Source organism: Mytilus edulis, chromosome 6 (assembly GCF_963676685.1).
Source record: "Mytilus edulis chromosome 6, xbMytEdul2.2, whole genome shotgun sequence".
Taxonomy (NCBI): domain Eukaryota; kingdom Metazoa; phylum Mollusca; class Bivalvia; order Mytilida; family Mytilidae; genus Mytilus; species Mytilus edulis.
The window spans coordinates 43,769,491-43,790,725 of NC_092349.1; the positions used below are offsets into that span (position 1 = coordinate 43,769,491).

Genomic DNA, 21,235 nt, shown 5'->3' on the forward strand with positions numbered 1-21,235 from the left:
GTAAATGAAAGGACAAACATATTTTTTTTTAATCACTAAACAAATCAGAAATACAACAAGTATTGCTAGACAAGCAGGAAATGCTTAGATCTACCCGTCCACCGAACCTATATTCAGCAATAAATTTAGCAATGCCATTTCCCTCATACGTTTATACCATGAGCTTATTTAATAAGCTTAAATTGCTGATCCTGTTCATAATCTAGAAAAATTGCTTTTATTTATATACATCATCGATATATATATTTTCATCGTCTTTAAGTGTGTAATGAAGAAAACGACAAAAAAAAACAAGTTATATGTGCTACTCCTAAAACAAGGGTAATCAGTTTGTTCATGTCATGTTCTATGCTCATTTTAACCAAAACTCCGAAACAGTGGTGACGTTGCTTCGCTAAACTATCAACGTAGCGTAGTAAAGAGGACGTTACCGCTGTTTCGGAGTTCGCATTTTAACATGAGTATAGGCATTATATCTAATCGATATTTTGCACCTCAGTGTCAGTGTAAAATATCGACAAATATAATGCCTACCCATGTTAAAATGAGTATAAAGCATGACATAAAGGAATCATTTCTTAAATATTCACGTGAAATGAACATACCGAAATACCTACTACCGATTGATAGGCTCGGTAACTTCTTTTATATATCAGTGCCTATACGTTGACATAAATATTATTGTATTTTAACTTGTGTATATTTGAAGACTTTATGCTGACTTTTAGATGTAGTTTTGTTATTCGTATCGTTGGGTTGTTTTTGTCTCATTGTTGTATACGTCAGATGTACTAATATATTCATATGAATGTGTGACAATTCCTGAAAGTATTTAGATCATTTTGAAGAATTTTCTGTTTTGATTCCATATATCACAAACCAGAAAATTATTTTCAATAAGTCATTTTTATTTTCCATCTTTTAGGCTTGCATAGTTAACGTTTATTGAGTGACTAGTTCAGACGAGAGAACACATATTTTTTCTAGTTAACACATTGTGTGGTTTCTAAAAAATGAACGATATTAAAATGTTTGACGTGTTTATGTTTGCTTATTATTCGAAACCGATCTCTTAAATCTCTAATATTTTGTCCACATCAAAGGTCAATGATTTTTGTTAGATTTAATATAATTTTAGAATGAAAATAAACACACTACAAATAATTTCTGATTTTATTCGACACAAGGCGATGACAAGTACCAAATAATCATGTAATCAAATCATAATACAATATCAATTATTAAAATTTGAAAATTAGAAAATGTCAATTAAAAATCTATACGATATTTTCACTTTTCTTTAATACTTTAGTACGATAATAACAGTATCTCAGGTGTACTTTAAACATTTGATTGTGACCTTTTGAAAAGAAATTTTAATTATAAGTTTTCTTAAATGTTGATTTAATTATATTTTCAAATAATAAAATACTCTGATTTTATTTGATCTAACAAACATACGAGGCATAATTCAAAAGTCCATACAAAATGACACCAACAAAAAAAGAAAGAAGAGAACACTATCAACCATCGGAACAAGTGAAATTGAGACATAAACTATTCAATGTATCATTTTGTAAAGACTTTTACATTTGGTAGGTACATGTAGTTGACCACGACATGTAGTTTTAATTTCTATTACACTAGAACACACCCGCGAAATCGCGGGCATTTAAAGCCTGGTTGAAAGTACGTAAACTTTATGGTTGTAGGATGAACTTTTGTAAAGATTTTCTGACTGGAGAATTTCAGGAAAGGTATCAAAAGTAATAAGTACTTGGTGACCGGACAATTTTTTTTAGCCCTCCCCTTTTTTTCAAAAGTCCGGTGTTTTTTCTTTCTTTCTGTAAAGGTCTACCATGAACATACATATACTATAAACAAAAAAATGTATTTGCTATTTATTATCAAAAGTTTACTATCCTAGGCGATATAGTCCATGTAGAGACTCTATATAATATATCAGTGACAGTCGCGGACAGTAAACTTGAACTGAATTGATAGTAAATAGCAAATACACTTTATTTATAGTATATGTATGACCATAGTATACAGATAAAACGCGAAAATAATTTCCATGTCCCAAAGTAATTTTTTTAGTCCTCCCCTTTTTCCCCTTTTTATATTATAAATAAACTAGAGGCTCTTAAGAGCCTGTGTCGCTCACCTTGGTCTATGTGCATATCAAACAAAGAACACGGATAAATTCATAACAAAATTGTGTTTTGGTGATGGGGATGTGTTTGTAGATCTTACATTACTGAACATTCTTGCTACTTACAATTTTCATTATCTATAATAAACTTGGCCCATTAGTATCAGAGGAAAATATTTTGTAAAAATTTTCAAAAATTTACCTAAGTAATGAATTTGTTAAAAATTGACTATAAAGGGCAATAATCCTTAAGGAGTCAACTGACCATTTCGGTCCTGTTGACTTATTTGTAGATCTTACTTTGCTGAACATTAGTGCTGTTTACAGTTAATCTCGATCTATAATGATATTCAAGATAATTACCAAAAAACGGCAAAATTTCCTTAAAATTACCAATTCAGGGACACAACCCAACAACCGGTTGTCCGATTCATCTAAAAATTTCAGGGCAGATAGATCTTGACCTGATTAACTATTTTACCCCATGTCAGATTTGCTCTAAATGCTTTGGTTTCAGAGTTATAAGTCAAAATCTATATTTTACCCCTATGTTCTATTTTTAGCCATGGCGGCCATCTTGGTTGGTTGGCCAGGTCACCGGACACATTTTATTTAACTAGATACCCCAATGATGATTGTGGGCAAGTTTGGTTAAATTTGGGTCAGTAGGAGAAGATTTTTGTAAAAGTTAACGACGGACGACTGACGACGGACGACGGATGCCAAGTGATGAGAAACGCTCACTTGGCCCTTTGGGCCAGGTGAGCTAAAAATAAATTATATAAACTATCAATTCCAAGTTTACTATCTACGGCGGTCAATGATAAATTATAGAGAGTCTCTAAATAATATATCCATGAACGCTGTGAATATTGTTGCTTTGGTTAGCATTATTTATCGGAGAAATAGTGTTTACAGTTTACAATGTTTAAGTCGCAAGTTATTACAAATTGTTAATGCATACGAAACGAGCATGTTGAAATCAGGAATGAAAAAATAGGGACGTTATCATAGAGATCCGGCTACACGGATTTTGAAATTGGAATGGCGATAGATGTGGTATTTGTAAATAAGATGACATGGCCGCTTGTGAAGCCTATAAAAAAACTTATGACTTCCATAGTATATGATACATTTCTAAGTTAAACATCACTAGAAGATGCCCGCGAAATCGCAGTACAATTTGGCAAGTCTGGTAACAAAAGATTTTAAAATTTCGAGGGCAGTACGTCTACCGGGCATGCAAGAAAACGTGTTAGACACAGATCGATGACAGTGTCCGAATTTGAATATTTTGTTTTTGGAAAATATATTATTTTAAAGACAATTAAGAAGTACAAACCACAACATGTATACGTCATACCACAAATATTTTAGACTTTGTATGGCTTTAGAGGAATAGTCGCTCAATGAAATCGATCTCTTCCTTTAGAAGTACAGAATTCTGGCATTTATTTAAAAAAAACCTAAATATTATCAGGTCACCTGATTACCAAACATTAATATTTAATTATATTATACATATATAAAGCATAATGATAAATACTTCTACATATATTTCGACAGCTGACATAACATTCAGACCAATTTGTTTGCCCCAAAATATATATATCCTTAATTTGTCACATCATGTTGGAAATACACAAAAAAAAACATGATTAAATAGGGTTTTAATGCATATAATTCATTATTGATCATCATGGAATCAATATATTTACTATTTATTTCACTGTGGTTTACAAATTATGAATCTATGTCGGTGATTATAAAATACTGCCAATCGTCTTCTCATTGAATTATCTCTGTATGACAATGCGCAGCTTCGACCTTTTGGATTATACGTATCTGCTTACCCTTCCGGAGCACCTGAGATCACCCCTAGTTTTTTGGTGGGGTTCATGTTGTTTATTCTTTAGTTTGCTATGTTGTGTCGTGTGTGCTGTTGTTTGTTTGTCTTTTTCATTTTTAGCCATGGTGTTGTCAGTTTGTTTTGGATTTATGAGTTTGACTGTCCCTTTGGTATCTTTCGTCCCTCTTTTATGTCATTGAGCCCTGGAACATACCAATGCGACCATTTCTCATTAGACCATTGAATTTGATTTAAAGCAATTATTCTTCCCTTTTCGATCACCAAGTCAGCCATGTCTAATCTAGCAACCCATCTGCAGTCCCTTGTTGGACCCCGTTCAACCTGTTTTCATGTTGCCTGGAAAAATCTTATGAACAAAATATACGTATAGGAATGTTAACGGCAGGTTTGATACATTATTTGAATACTGATTTAGCTCATCAGCTCAAAAACGAGTACATGGAATCCTCTATTACAAGAATGCTATTTGGCTTGACTATGTGTGAAAAATTTTATACCAATTAATATGAATTAATGACCAATGGAGTTTTCTTAAAAACTAAATACTTATAATGCCAAACATGCCGTTTTTCTAAAATCATGAATATTTGATAATATGAACTATAAACAAAGACTTCTTTAACAAATTTGGAGTATAATTATTTTAAGGTGGTACCCAATACTTTCACTAAAATTAATTTGGCTCGTTTAATTTTCATAAAATTTTGTCAAAGTATTTACTTTGAACCTCTATCAAAAATATAAAAATTTTAAAAAATTTGAACCAACCGTTTTATCAGAAAAAAATACACTGATTATATAGCAGTTTGACAAACACCAATTTTGATCATCGAGAAGCTTAATATTCCTTTTACAACACAACGTAATTAAAACGTGTAGATGACTTTACAGAGTTATCTCCCTGTAGTGTTAGGTACCACCTTAAGGTGAAAAATTCGCGTTTGTATAATTTTTCAAACAAAAAGTTTGATCTGTTTGTCCAAATAATCGTTATTCTCTAGAAACACACATTTTGTTAAAATTCCGAAAATTTCGACCTCATTTATCTTTAAAAGTATTAATAATCTGTAAGTGAAAAAGACGAACTTGTGTTTTTATATCTGTATGTGAAAAAGATTGACCTGTGTCTTTATAATATAATCAAATATTAATGATAAATTTTTTTTTATAATATCATCAAGTAAAATAGACGTACCTGTGTCTTTATATCATACTGAATAGTTATCAAAGGTATCAGGATTATAATTTTGTACGCCAGACGCGCGTTTCGTCTATATAAGACTCATCAGTGACGCTCATATCAAAATATTTATAAAGCCAAACAAGTACAAAGTTGAAGAGCATTAAGGATCAAAAATTCCAAAAAGTTGTGCCAAATACGGCTAAGGTAATCTATGCCTGGGATAAGAAAATCCTTAGTTTTTTTCAAAAATTCAACGTTTGGGAAACAGGAAATTTATAAAAATGACCACATTATTTTATTGATATTCATGTCAACACCGAAGTGTTGACTACTGGGCTGGTGATACCCTCGGGGACGAAACGTCCACCAGCAGTGGCATCGACCGAGCTCTTTGTGCTGATGATTCAGCTACAACCAATCCAAAGAAAACAAGAGCAGTAACAAACATATCGTCAGAATGAAATGTAAAGTTTGATCATCTCTTTCTTATATATAAAGGAAACGTAGTGCAGCAGACAGATTTAATTTTAAGCAATGTTTTAATATAATAAAATTATGTTTTTTTTATTAGTGCCATATGTTTATTTTCTTTCAATTGTTATGTAACGCTTCGAAGAATTTTGTTACAAATACAACTATCAAGGTCTTAGTTTTTTTTGGTTGAGAAAATCCGTAATAAAAATTTTTAAAATACGCTTATGAAATTGACAAAATTTCTTCCTTGTCTAAATGTACTGGGAGATAATTTACATTTTTATTAGTTTCTTAAAAAAAATAATTGCTGTGTAAAGTACTTTTGCTGCAGGAAAAATTAAACCAAGAATATCGGAATATGAAGTTGTACTATAAGGTTCGAACAAGTTAAAGTGTTTTTAGAGGTAATTTCTAGAACACGTGTAATTAATCGCGATAGAGGGCTTGCATCAAAGATTGGTCACATACATGTACATATATATTCAACTAATGGGCGAAAGTCAAAACTACTTCTGAAAGTAAAATAAAAATATAAAAAATCTACAACGGCAAAGCTGTGAAAATATTTTATTGTCTACAAAACGCTCTCTAAAAGTGAAACTGAAAGTTTATTATTTGATTATCAAATACCGGTTTCACATAAAAGTAAATCTTCTTAAAAAAACATTATGTTTTACGACTCCTTTTCTCAAATTGATGTATTTTGCTGCTGAAATCTGAAACCGTTGTTGATAAAGTCTTTTTTTTAAATTTCAGATTTACAATTATTTACAATAAAACATTTTTTTTGTTGAAAATACAGATAATCAACTGTGCTTGTGTTTGAGATATTATTTATGGAGAAAACATCATGGTGAAAGAGATGTTTCTGATTTTTTTGTAGGAAATCATAACATATATATATAATACATGTACCTGCAAGATTTTGAAACGCAATATATCTACACCAGTCAATCGTTTAGCATTTTATCATGAACCGTCGCAAATCATTATATATCCAGCTACACCAATGCTCCTGTTGAAATATTCGCGTCCATGTCACTGTACGCATCGTACTTTTATTTCTATCTTTAGAAATTTAAAATGCCAGAGAATTTGCAATCGTTTGGTACAGTTTTGTCAACTCACTACGCCATTTACATTTAATGTAAACGATAGGTGTTACAACGATACTACATAATATGTAGTAAAAAGCCTCAACAACATAAAAAATGAAAACAACACGTATAAACTAAACACGCTTTTTTTTTAAATGTACCGTCAATGGTACAAGAACATAAGATGGCGCAAAAAGATTGCGATAACATTGTGTTTTCTGCAAGTCTATTTACGACATTCTAACGAGAAGTAAATCGAGTTGAACATTGAAATGGAAAACAAAATATTTGTATTTGTATCTATGATACTTTTATCATCATTTGCAAAAAGAAAATGTGGGTGGATAATACCAAACGAATAATTCAAATTCATAACTCGAAGAAAAAATAACACAGAAAATAACGATAAGTCGAAGAGAAAATAACACAGAAAATAACGATAAGTCGAAGAGAAAATAACACAGAAAATAACGATAAGTCGAAGAGAAAATAACACAGAAAATAACGATAATCATTTATTCAAACTGTGAATGTACTATTTAGTTTTTACTCGTTATTTGTAAAACAAAATCAGTTTTTCAATTTGTTGTAAATACAAACTGGTATCTTTAATTTGTGAAACTTAGTTTATATAATATTTGGCTTTAGAGGAAGTTGTTCTCTTGATTTGTGTCTTGTGAAGTTTACTTCAAACAGTTAAGTTTGGTATTTCTAAGTGAAATTTTAGCAGCGATTTAACATTTTATGCAAGATTTATCAGTTCTGTCTTATTAAATGTTACAAAGTCAAAAGCTGTGAACCCGAATTAGCTCTCTCATCCCTTAAACATATTCTGTCTACAATCTGATGTGAAGTTTTCGTGATTACAAATTTCACATTATGTTGCACCCCAATGATGTTGTTTTGGATTTGTGTACCTCAACAGTTTTGACAAATACTGATATATACAAATGATTCAAACATACTATCTTTGGAAAAATTGTGCAATAATAAAGCAATGTGTATTGTTGATTACAGAAATAAATTTCGACGTCCTGGAGACTTGTACTGAGACGTCATATGTAGTAATCTTTAAATCGTTTTTTCATTTAATAAACGGAGAAGAAGAAAACCACCTAAATGCCTTATTTTTTCAGAAGGTCGGTGTCATATTTTTTTTAAAACTTATTTAAAAGAAATAAAGGGTTCCTTTTCTGTTGTAGTGACATGAAAAAATTCAACGTTATAAAATTTGAGTAATCGACTTTACTTCAACTTTATTATCGTCTCATGGGTTTTCGTCATATTAAGAATGCATTATGACGTCACGATTTCCATTGAAAAAACATGCAAAGTACGAAAACATATGACGTACGAAAACATTTGATCTGACAAAACATGTTAATTTTGGCGGGTATAAAATAATCCTTATCTTAATTATCAAACCATATAAGAACATTTGTATTGAAGTCATGGTTTTTGCTTCGATACTAAAAAGTAAAATCACAAAATTACTGAACTTGGAAAATCAATTCGGAAAGTCCACAATCACATGGCAAAATCAAATAAAAAAACGTATCAAAAACGAATGTACAATAACTGTCATATTCCTGACTTGGTACAGGCATTTTCAAATGTAGAAAATGGTGGATTAAACCTGGTTTTATTGAATTGAATACTTGAAATTTTAAACACCAAACCAATTTTCAAATTTGGAAAATAAAAATTTCAGATTGCTACGGGTATTAAACAACGAAGACGACGCCTTGTTTTCATCCTATAATTCTTACCCAATTTCATGAAATGCCTTGGTTCAAATTGGAAGAAATACATCAATTTTACTGACAATTCAAAACAGCAACGCTACAAGACGTTCTTAGGTGACAAAAAAGTGGTTTAAGACTTAATTGAGTTCATGCCACAAGTTATGAACCAATTCAATGTGATTAATAAAGGCAACAGTAGTATACTGTTGTTCGAAACTCATAAATCGATTGAGAAAAAAACAAATCCGGGTTAAAAACAACTAAAACTGAGGGAAACGCATCAAATATAAGAGGAGAACAACGACACAACAGAAACACAACATCAAAATGTAACACACACAGAAACATTAAGATAATTCACTTAATACATTAAAAAGTAGGCACCACGTATAACTGTATGTTCCTAGTCAGTTGAAAATGCATTCAGAACTGTTTCATAACCCAGACAAATAAAGGTTGATAATCACTCCAATGTATAAATAAGAAATGAAATAATAATACATAATTTATTATAGACATTTTAATGCATGTGTCATAATAACATCAATATATCTATTTAATATTTCCTCGTGTTTTACAAATTATAAATCTGTGTGTGTGATCATAAAACAATGCCCATCGTCTTCTCATTGAATTCCGACGGTAAGGTAAATCACATTTGAGTCTGTTTGGATTGTACACATTACTTAAGTCATTTAGTCCAGGGACATACCAACTTGACCATCTTCCATTGAACCATCTGATTTGATAAGCAATAATTCTTCCTCTTTCGATCAACAAGTCAGCCATATCTAATCCTGCAACCCATCTGCAGTCTCTCGTTGCAGGCCGTTCAATCTGTGTACATAAGGCCTGCAGAAACAAAATCAGTACTTAAATGAAGGCAACAGTAGTTTAACGATTTCAAATCTTATAAACTTATAACGAAGACCAAAAAAAGTATCGGGAAACAAATTGTAAAAATAAATTGATGTTCATATGTCTGAGTTATACACGTAATGTGCCACATGTGGAGCGGGATCTACCTACCCTTCCGGAGCACCTGAGATCACTCCATGTTGTTACTTAGTCTTTAAATTTCTTTGTTGTGTCTTGTGTACTATTATTTGTCTGTTTGTCTTTTTCCTCTTTTTAGCCATGGCGTTGACAGTTAGTTTTCGATCTTCGATTTGAATGTCTCTCTGGTATCTTTCGCCCCTCTTCTATACCATTATAAATCCGATTTGTTTTTCGAGTGATGTCCATGTAGTTTTGAAATAAAGAAAATTACCAAAACACTTCTGAATTGCCTATAACGTCAAAAACCCTTACCTGTGTGTTTATATCATACTGAATCGTTTGTGCAAACGATCCAGCCACAGCGAATCCAAGGAATACAAGGATAGAAACACTCATTTCGTCGGTGACATTTGAATTCTCTTCATCTCTTATATATATATAAATAATAAAAAAAAGTGTACAAGATGGATTATTTATTTAGCATAGTCATTATCACATAAAACAACAGAATGTCACTGCTATTAATTACTTATGTTGATTTTCTTTCATATTAAATTGTTTAAAATGTAATGATGCAATGAATTTTTTAATAATACATGTATTTCAGTTCAAAGGTAATTGGAAAATCTGCAATAAGATTTGCAAGTATGGCTAAAACAAGAAAAAAAATCTTCCTTTTGTAAATGTACTACAAGATAATGCTATTTTATTAGTTTCTTTATTAATATACGTTTTTAATAACACGTTGTTATAATTGACTAATGCAGAATAACATTATATGTACTTCTGGTTTAGTACTACAAACAATAAAAATTCTAAACTAGACTAAATATTACTAGGAACGATTGCGTGACGTCACTGCATAAGTTAAATCCCGACTATACGGAAACGAGTACATGTTGCACGAAATATGTAGATTTTTTTTATCAATGCAATCTAAATTTAAAATGTTGAAATGATACTAATAAAAGTGTGTTACCTTTATTTGTGTCTTCTTACTCGATTGACGAGATTTTAACGTCGAATAATTGAAACACGTAAATGTTTCATACGTTGTTTCGATTGGCTAGGAGCAGTTTTGCGTCATTCTAAAACTAATCTTAGTTTGCAAATGAAATAAATCATATAACACAAAATTGAAAAGAATGATAACTATTTCTCTTTTATTTTATGAAAATCTGTGAATGAAATCTTTCAAAATTTTGGAACCATTTTAATTTACAAAAATCATCAACATTACTTGTACCAAAATATATTGATTTCATAAATATTGAAATGTTGTTGGGACATCAATTCCGTTTAAATGATGTAAAGATATAATAGGGTCACGTACATCTTTGGCAAACATCAGCAGACTTGGGGTAATTGTAATTGTAATCATTAATCAGCTGTAATTGATTACAATTTTTCAAGTAATCATTGTAATCATTAATCAGCCAAAAATCTGATTACATGTAATTTAATTTAATCAATTACTTTTCAAATGTCCTGTAATCCTGATTACATTTTGATTACATTCTGATTACAATGAAAAAAATCTTGAACTGTGTTCATGGTTAATAAATGAACCTTTTTGTTATTCTTATTTAATAGATATTTAACAAGTTAAGATAGTTTGGTTTACTTTATCAAGCATGTTAATTGATTTGTATACTTCAGTAAAATATAAACTGTTACAATATTGAAAAAGTCATCATTAGCCTAAGAAGACCCTAGTAAAAGATATTGTACATATATTCACAATTTAAAGATATACATTATATATTTGATAAAAAAACTGTTATAGTTAAGCAATATTATATTTTCTTTAATCCTGAATTATAATCTTTTGTTAATATTGTGATTATTGTAAACTTTGAATTGACAGGTAGGAAACCAATTAAGGTTTGTTTTTATTGCAATTACCAATTGAGTATAGCTGTAGGACAATATATATGATAAAAGATTAATCAGACATGTGAAAATTTATCTAATTAGCACAAACTAAATTAAAAGTTGGACAAATATCTTGTTTAATATAAGTAAATTTTTGTATGTACTTGGACTGGACATGTAAATTGCATTGACTTATAGTACTTGTTTTTTGTTTACAATTTGTTTAAACAATTCTATTAAATTTTTTCATAATTTTTATCTTTTAAATTTATTTCATCCATATTTTAACTTGCAAAAAACTGCACCTTGAAATACATATAAAGTCTGGAAGAGTTCAGAAGACAAACAGCAAACTCTTTATAAAGCCATATTCAATTGAAGTCAAAATGATTCAGAGATCAATGGGGATAAAGTGTAATGGGTGACACAATGTTCATGTATGTCTGTAGGGAACATTTGTGGTTTATTAAATATATGAAGTTTGAAGTTATCATTTTAAAATATATATAAAACAAAATTCTTTCTAAAAAGAACTAATGTTATATCAAACGTTAATTCATTCTCATCATTCAAAATGTTTTTTTTTTAAATTCATTGTAATCAGATGTAATCATGATTACTTTGCCAATGTAATCATTAATTTAATCAGATCAGAAATGAAGTAATCATTAATTTAATTTAATCGTACAAATGACAAAGTAATTGTAATTTAAACAATTACATTGAAAGTAATCGGACCCATCTCTGAACATCAGTCAAAATGTAATCATGTTGGGAAAATCCAACAAAACTTAGACATAAACGCAACTTCATCGCATGGTAAACGTATTAAATTTTACTTCCAACTAGATACCAGAGTGGTTCATACGTAAACAAAGAATTCGGTAGCCAGATGAATACTGCACAATAATCAAAAGGAAATACATGTATTGTATCAATAATATACCATCTTCGCATTCATTTGGTTATTGCAGATTTATTGATTGTAAGCCCTTCATAACGCTGTTTTGACAAAAGTCGTTTAGTTCTATTTAAATTCTTCTTTAATCTAGGTTGTTCGTGTATCTTTAAAAGCTGAATGTTTCTTTTGGTCATATAGCTCCTTTAGTTTATTCTTGAATATGATACATCCCTGTTTGGGTTTAAGCGTTCCCGTTAAATCTCGAAAACCACTGAATTATGGTTATATTTTTAAATTTACTGTTTACAAAATTTTGAATTTTTGGAAATACTAAGGCTTTTCTACCTAAGGCATAGATTACCTTAGCTGAATTTGGCAACACTTTTTAGGAATTTGGTCCTCAATGCTCTTCAACTTCGTACTTTATTTGGCCTTTTTAACTTTTTTGAATTCGAGCGTCACTGATGAGTCTTTTGTAGACGAAACGCGCGTCTGGCGTATGTACAAAATTAAGTTCTGGTATCTATGATGAATTTATTGTTAAGCTCATCTGATCGACACACAGGACAAAAACAACTAACAAAACACTTAAGAAATATAGAACAGATTTAAAATACTGCATGCCAGTTCAAAACCAATAAAAACTAATAAAAAATCGTGTATCTGCAACCTGTTGTAAAAAAAATAAGGGGATGTGGTATAATTACCAATGAGAAAACTATACACTGAATCTTTACGGACTACTGGATACCTGGATCCCTGCAGTCCATGAACTGACAATGTCATTATGGCCACTTAACATTATTAAAATATAATTGAGAATGGAAAATATGTAAAACGCTCGGCGAGCCTCGTGTTTTAAATTTGAAAATTTAAATGTCTCGAGTGGATAAATATCGTATCACACTTGATGCAGTGGTAGAATCTATATCTATCATGTTGGTATATTGTAAACCTTTGCCAACCTCACTGCTGCAGATCGTATACACAACAAATACACACATGACGTTAAATCGTCAACCAAAATTAGATATTTGGACGGAGAGAAATCGATTGGAACCGAAAGAATTAAAAATTTAAAGCCGTTTCAATGCCGTTCTTGATAATACATGACTTACCTGAGTATTAATGTCATAGATGATTTTTTGCGCTAACGCCATCACTACAATCAGCCCAAAAGAGATAATGCTGATCAACATATTTCTTGGACATAATAAGTAACATTAATTAGCAAGAGGCCTGCTTTATTTATATGATAATCAAAACAGGATGCGTGAAATGAATACTGTCTTCAACTTTGTATCTTAAAGTTCAGATCCTGGCAATATTGTCAGAAAAATACTGTTTGTGCCTGGAGTGTTTAATAAATATATGTCTATCATTAGTAGTGATATATACAGAAGTTTTCAGGGACTTTTTTTAATTGAAAAAAGAAGAATTATAAATATTTAATTCATCTATCATTAAAAAATTATAACATGCATATATTATGATCATGCATAATAAATTATGCATATAAGTGGATGTCTGAAGAGCAGGTGCATAATTTATATAAATCATAGTACAATAACTAGAAAAATAGTATAGCAACTATAACAAGGAATCTAAATTGCTCCGTTCTTTAAGTTTTGAAATTATACAGAAACTATGGTTCAAAATCACCCCGAGAAGTTGGTCTAAGATGGATGTGACCATTTTTAAAACGTCCTTTTTGGGGGTTATAGCTGTTAACATTTTCAACCCTTGGCTTTCAAATATTCGGCTTTGATGGTAAAGGTAAAACCGGAAAAGCTTTTCGGACAAATAACGTTTATAACGTCTTGTTTTATATTTTTTTAAGAATGGAAAAGACAAATAGAATTATATTGAGAAATGATTGAGTTTCTGCTACATGTACCATCCTGAATTGTAATTTCAAAATACAATTGGTCTAGATATCTCATGAAATGTGCGAATATTAAGAAATGCAAATCATTTGTAAGACTTTTTATGTGAATGACAAAAAAATATGTGTTTCACCTTACTATTAAGACCGACAGGTTTAATAAAAACAGAGTATTTTTCGTTTGATTCGAAAATTTTGATATTTTAAAACTTAAAAACGCAGATATTCGACCTTTTATAGAACATTGTGAAGTAAATTAAGTTTACATTATTTTGTAGCACGTGACCCCAATATTTTTTTCTTCATTATTACATCTAAATTCCTATATCATATATTTTAACATTCATCAATGCTGTTTGCAATTGTGTTAATCGGAATGTAACTAATATGTGTTTCTATGAAGTATGAAAAACATTAAGGAAATATGGTTGACGCAACCATACTCATAAGTGTGACTAAGTACAAGTACATTAACCTCCTAAGCAGCACGTATATCATTTACCCGACTATCACTTATATTGAATTAAAGCACTTTTTTGTTAACATGAATTATCATTAATATTGTCATATTTATAAAATCAATTATTTACAATACTTTAAATGGTTTGAATTGCTAATAATTTTCTATTTTGTATAGGAATTGATAACCGTAATTATTTTTCGGAATTTTTTACCCTCAATGCTCTTAAACTTCGAACTTTATTTTGTCTTTTAACCTGTTTGAAGCGAGCGTTCTGAAGTTCAAATCCGCGTCTGCCTTGCAAAATAATAACCCTGATATTTTTGATGACAAAGTAATTGTAACATGAAGAACGAAGTCGGTAAATTAATTGTAAAATAGTTATTAACTTTTGAAGAAATAATTTTTTAGATACATGTATAACTGCCGAATGTTAAACGAACACTCAGCGTTTCTTTAGGAATAAAATTTTCATTAACTTTTTTCATTTATGTATCAAAGGTCATAAAACCGCATAATCAGAAAAAAATTCAACAATCTCAAAACAAGGACAATTAAATAAAAAAGAATAGAAAAGTGAAATTTTGAATAAATTCCATTTTTCATGTAACATGACATTAATTTTGATGTGTAATTTAATTGTTATAAACACAGGTGCAAAAATAATTATCTTGCAATTTTTTTTTTCCTTTTACACATTAAAAATAACTATGTTTCTGACATTTCTTCATTAGAAGAATAACCACTAAACATAAGCTAACCTCAAATCATACATCATGATTTTAAATGTATAATCCCATTATTATTTTCTATTTTATAAAGCATGGCTGGTGGTAGCTCCAAATCCGGAGCTATTATGATCATTATGTTCTATTTTAAGTGATTGCAGACAACAGATTTCTGGTTCACCCCCCTCCCCCCCAAAAAAAAGAATTCAAATCAAATGGGTCATGAGATCAACGAGCCAAGTTTCTCAAATAATTTTGTCAAACCAATATCTAAGGATCATAAGTGCTACGGTTTCGCAGCTAGGATGATGTTTGTATTTCCCTAAGGGAAAATAAGACGGTAAATGTTTTGTACTAGTTTTATTTTGTTACAAAAAAATAGAATATTTTCGTTATTATCCGTATTTGTTAAAGGGTCAAAATGACATTTCACCAATTGTCACCATTTTCCCTCCAAAATTTGGGTTTTAAGGCAAAAATTTTTTTTCCTTTTCGGTGACCTATGTTTTTTATTTGCTCATTCTTTGAAGCTATATTTCAGCTTTTTATATTACAGTTTTGGACCAAGTGTCATAGAAAGTTTTTTTGATATTCCGATAAAAATATGTTAACACCTCTATTTTCCCTATCATTTCATTGAAAAATGGTCCCCTTTGCATACCTGTTTAAAAGTGAAATTTTGAGCTTAAATGGTCCGTGACCCCTTATTTTTTTTCGACCAATTGGATTCACTTTCTGTAAAGAATAAAATAACAAAAAATACGGCACTTCTGATAGAAACTTCGAATAGGCCCGAGCCCCCTTAAACAGAATTCTACTATATTCAAAATGGTTTCCCCTTATTGTATAATTTAGCAAAATAACTAATTAAAACCTCAAGAACTGAAACCGCACATGACTTATAGTTTTAGATACATATGTACAATTTGCAGTCAATGTAATATATACCAAGCACTCATGGTTCTACAAGTGTATTATATGCAGAGTATTTTTCCTTTCATCCATATGGTAAAGGTTTATCTTCGATATTAACAAATTTGCAAGTACTTTGCTTTGGGCTCCCCTGACAGGATATACAATTTCAAATGTCCGTATGAAACATTAGCATTAACATATGTCTTATTTAGACTTATAGAAGAAAGAGTAGTTAAAAAACAAAACAAAATATAATGAGAGCGGATAGATACAAAGAATATATCAATGATTTCATTGACATCACAAGATCATAAGATGAACAATCGACAAAACGCGCGGGTGGCGTACACATGTGAAATATGGGATCTATTTTGTCCTGTCCTCACATGTATTTTGCATTCGAGCGTTTATTATTCTTTTATGTGTATAAAATTTGGCATGTTCAGATTTATTGAGTAACTGATCACTGAAAGTACTTTATTAGGAACAGTAGTTGTCGTTAACTTTGCTTATGTGGTTCATAAATATTTCTCTTTCTCGTTTTAATATAGATTAGACCATTGGTTTTCCTGTTTGAATAATTTTACACTAGTCATTTTTGGGGCCCTTTATAGCTCTTACTGTTCAATGTGAGCCAAGGCTCCGTATTGAAGACCGTACTTTGTAAATTGTACATGTGACTTGGATGGAGAGTTGTCTCATACATTTTGTATCATATCTTCTTATATCAATTTGATGACGGTAGATGATTTAGGGAAAAAGAAAATAATGAAATAATCAATAAGTGATCATAAACAACAATGTCGTAGCTATCGAAAACTTATAAAGCAAGAATAATGTTTCATGACACATGGCTTATAAATGTAAATAGGCAGGATTACATAAGGATAAAACATGCAAATGTGAACTTTATATTCCTAGAGAAATATGCATTTAATCATATTTTCTGTACTTTGATATGAATTCATAGACATCATAATAAATGATCACGATGTATCAAAATAAGAAGATAATCTTGAAACATCAATCGATTATTAAGCAAAAATCTTTACAGAAACTAGAAATGCTAATAAATAAAAGTACAATGATCAAAGAACAATGTGAATACTTTGATATATCGATGATTCATCTGACTGATCAGAAAGAATTTGAATGACGTCATCACGATTTGGTCGTTTTGTATACTAGTATGCATTTACTAAGATGACAAATGCTAACTTCTCCACCTTGCCCTAGATATTGAATTTGGGTTTCTTTGTCTCTGAATGTTTCTCTTTTCACCAATGTACTTTAGTGGTCAGTTACTTGATAAACAAATAAATGCTGAATTTGATACATATAACATGGGTTTTTGTGATAAACGCTCAATGTACAAAATACACACGAACACGTATGTGCGAACATGAAAAGAATAACTCCAAGTTAAGAGAAAAGCAAATATGTTTTTACTTTTAAACATTAAACAGTTATAAATAAATTCGTCTTAGTTATCAGGATTACTTTTAAAAAAGCATCAGTTAAGTTTGAATAAAAAGAAATTAGCAAAAATGACCGAATAAAGTACTAAGTTGCAGAGCATTGAAGATCCATTGATGGTTGTGTAAAATGCAACCGACTAAAGGTAATCCATTCGCGGGTATGAAAATCCTAAGTATTTCAAAAACAGTTGACATATCAATGGTTATTCATATCAATGCAAAAGAGCTGACTACAAGCTATTCGGCAAATTAGTATTACATGTATAATAATTTTGTGGTATTTTCACCCGTTTTTTTACAACAGACTGTTTTTTTTACCTATATAGGTGCTTTCTTGATACCATATGTTATAATGTTAATCTTTGGAGGATTACCTCTTTTCTATATGGAACTTGCATTAGGACAGTTCCAAAGATGTGGGTGTTTGACAGTCTGGAAGAGAATATGTCCCGCTTTAAAGGGTATGTAACACTTAAATACAGAAACGTAGTGTTTATATGGATTATATATATCACGATCGCAAATCGTCTTTAATTTACTTCTTTTTCAAAATTTAATTTGCATAAAAAATTAGCATGTCGTACTATAATGAATAGACGTTTCATAGAAAATTGACAAAATTTTGAAAGCAACCGATAAAAATATCTTAAACAGTTATATATATGCTATTCATATCAACATACTATACAAAATCTGGTGAATAGATGTCACATTTGCAGTCATAACACATATCTGTACTGTTAAATTTCATGAGAACATACACAATATTTTGAAAGCAACCAAAACTTAAACAGTTATAGAAAGTAACCCCCATAATATACAACAGGGGCCTCGGTGGCCTAGTAGTCTAAGTATTTTACTACTGTAATCACTAGACAGTTAATACTGAGATTGTGAGTTCGAACCTCGCTAGTGCGAGTGCACTCGACTCCAATTGACTAGGATTGTCAGTTTTCCTATCGAAGGTTGGTGGTTTTCCACGGGCACTACGGCAATCTACACCAATAAAACTGGCCGCCACGAAAGTGCCTAAATGTGGTGCTTAAAAGAGGCGTTAAAACACCAAAAATCAAATTAAAATCATAATATACAACAATGTAAGCGTAGTTTTAAACTTAACAAGTAGATAGATATAGGAAGATGTGGTGTGAGTGCCAATGAGACAACTCTTCATCCAAATAACAATTAAAAAAAAAAGTAAACCATTATAGGTCAATGTACGGCCTTCAACACGGAGCCTTGGCTCACACCGAACAACAAAATTACTAGTGTAAAACCATTCAAACGGGAAAATCAACGGTCTAATCTATATAAAATAAAAAAACGAGAAACGAGAAACACGTATCCATATTCTTCAAAAGTTGATAAAAAGATACCAAGGTTCCAAAATAAGAGGATAATACACCAAGAGGATAAGGAACCAAGATACTAAGATAGCAAAAAACCACAATAAAAGAAAAGTGCAAATTTCCATTTGTTAAGCTTGACACCAAGTTTTCAGTCCATAATCTGAAATATTATTACAGAACAGATATACAGCCAACATTTTGAGAACATGAAAACAAAACCGGTCTTATTAGGATCTTTAAAAACGTCTATACTACCATACATGTACATTTTGTGCAATGAATTTAAAAATGGAGATTCCTACGAAGTTAGATAGATAACTAATGGAAAAAATATCTATATAAACATGGATAATATTACTGTATGAATAATGTTTTGCTCTGTTACTATCTTTTATTCAGGAATTGGATTAGCAATAGTGGTAATTGCAACCTATGTTTCGTGGTATTACAACACTATAATTGCATGGGCAGTGTTCTATTTTTTCTCAGCGATGGCATCAGATGTGCCATGGAAATCTTGTAATAATTCATGGAATAGTATCGACAAATGTGTGGTATATGAAGGACGAGGTGCAGTTCAAAATACTATTGACTCCAAACATTTGCTAAATATCAGTTCAAAAAACAATGCGAATAATTCCGTTACATTGAATCCATTGAATCTGACTATTGCAAACGTAACCAATATCACTATAGTCGACGACACAAAGACGGCAACAGAAGAATTCTTTGAGTAAGATTTGTTAAGTTTCTTTTGTCAAATTTTACCAAAACTGTTAAATTTAGGGTCCGGGTAATTTAAAAAGTGATTATTTAGAAATACTGATTTTAATATAGTTTTCACTGGCTGGTGTTCTTTTACATGTTTTAAGCCATGGCCAAGAGTCACCAAGAAACTTATTTATTGAAATTTGAAAAAATTCTATTGAAAAGATTCAATGCGACACTCTTTCAATAAGATACATGTATGCAAATGGGGCAAACAATATATAAAAAAACAAACTTGCTATAATGTAATAAATTTTCTTTTATTATCAGTATACATTTTAATCATTGTAAAGATCTAAGCACATGGACATGTTTTAATGAGTCTGCACCCTACTTTCATTGTAGATACCAAGTACTCGGGTTGAATTATGCTGATGCTCTTGAAGATGTAGGAGGTGTTAACTGGATATTAGCTTTATGTCTGTTTGGTGTATTTATCATAGTTTACTTTGCAATGTGGAGAGGGGTCAAAAGTTCGGGGAAGGTAAATTAAAAGACACACAAGTAGTAGATAAAACCCTCAACCGATTGCATGGGAAAATATATAACTTACAGTATATGCGCAAGATATTTAACATGCTTTGATACATAATCGTCAAGTATTACTTATTGGGTGAGACGAGAGGAGCAGAAATTATTGAACCTCCCGAAGCAAATAAATTATAATAGGAATTTTAGTTGAATTTGAATTGTTCTCTGTAGTGTTGTGTTGACAATTGTTCGTAGAATTGTCTTTGTCATTAAGGCTATAAATTTTTTTTATTCGGATAACGGTTTTTGCTTGCAACATTGATTTATTCTACTCCTTTTATATTACATTGTAACTTTCTTCTTTTTATCTTGTTTTTTTATACTATTTGATCGATAATCAATATTATATCTTGACTTTATCCACAAAAAAGTAAACTCTTATCTAACGTGACCTTATCTACCATTTTTGTGTATTGTCCAATTAGCAATGTTAATGTGACACTTTCCAAATATTTTAAGTACCGATCCATCGATCATCAAAAAGTTTAGTTTTCCAAAATAGTTAGGGTTCCAAAACTAGAATTGGGTGTGAATGGGAAAGATGTAGCACAGCAAAGTATACTATACGCATAAACATCCCCCTTAACTTAGCTAGACTATATATCATTAAACTAAACACAAACAAAAACAAACAAATAAAAAAAAATCACAAAAAACACATGCACGTTGTAGTATCCAAAAGAATAACAACCCGCATATTAAATAAAGCTAATGGTAAGTAATCTATACAGCTGTTGGTTGAATTCTGGTAATGAAATATAATTTCTCTTTTTCGTAATTAAAAAGTTTTAATGGGTACTTTTGTATATGTGACAAAAGACA

General features: G+C 30.6%; 1 protein-coding gene and 1 long non-coding RNA gene across 2 annotated transcripts in view; one reads left to right on the top strand and one right to left on the bottom strand.

Moving 5' to 3' along the window:
* The window catches only part of LOC139527716 (sodium-dependent serotonin transporter-like), a 35,794-nt gene that overhangs the window by 696 nt on the left and 13,863 nt on the right, over positions 1-21,235 (top strand). Inside the window, exons 2-5 of the mRNA XM_071323342.1 lie at positions 18,092-18,226; positions 19,514-19,702; positions 19,814-19,847; positions 20,228-20,366. Of these exons, the coding sequence (XP_071179443.1) occupies positions 18,092-18,226; positions 19,514-19,702; positions 19,814-19,847; positions 20,228-20,366 (497 nt within the window). The remainder of the gene's footprint in view (positions 1-18,091; positions 18,227-19,513; positions 19,703-19,813; positions 19,848-20,227; positions 20,367-21,235) is intronic.
* Positions 9,017-9,954, bottom strand: LOC139527717 (uncharacterized). Its single transcript, XR_011665419.1, has 2 exons — positions 9,836-9,954; positions 9,017-9,376 (listed from the first exon to the last, which is right to left on the bottom strand). It is a non-coding gene; the product is annotated as an uncharacterized lncRNA (long non-coding RNA).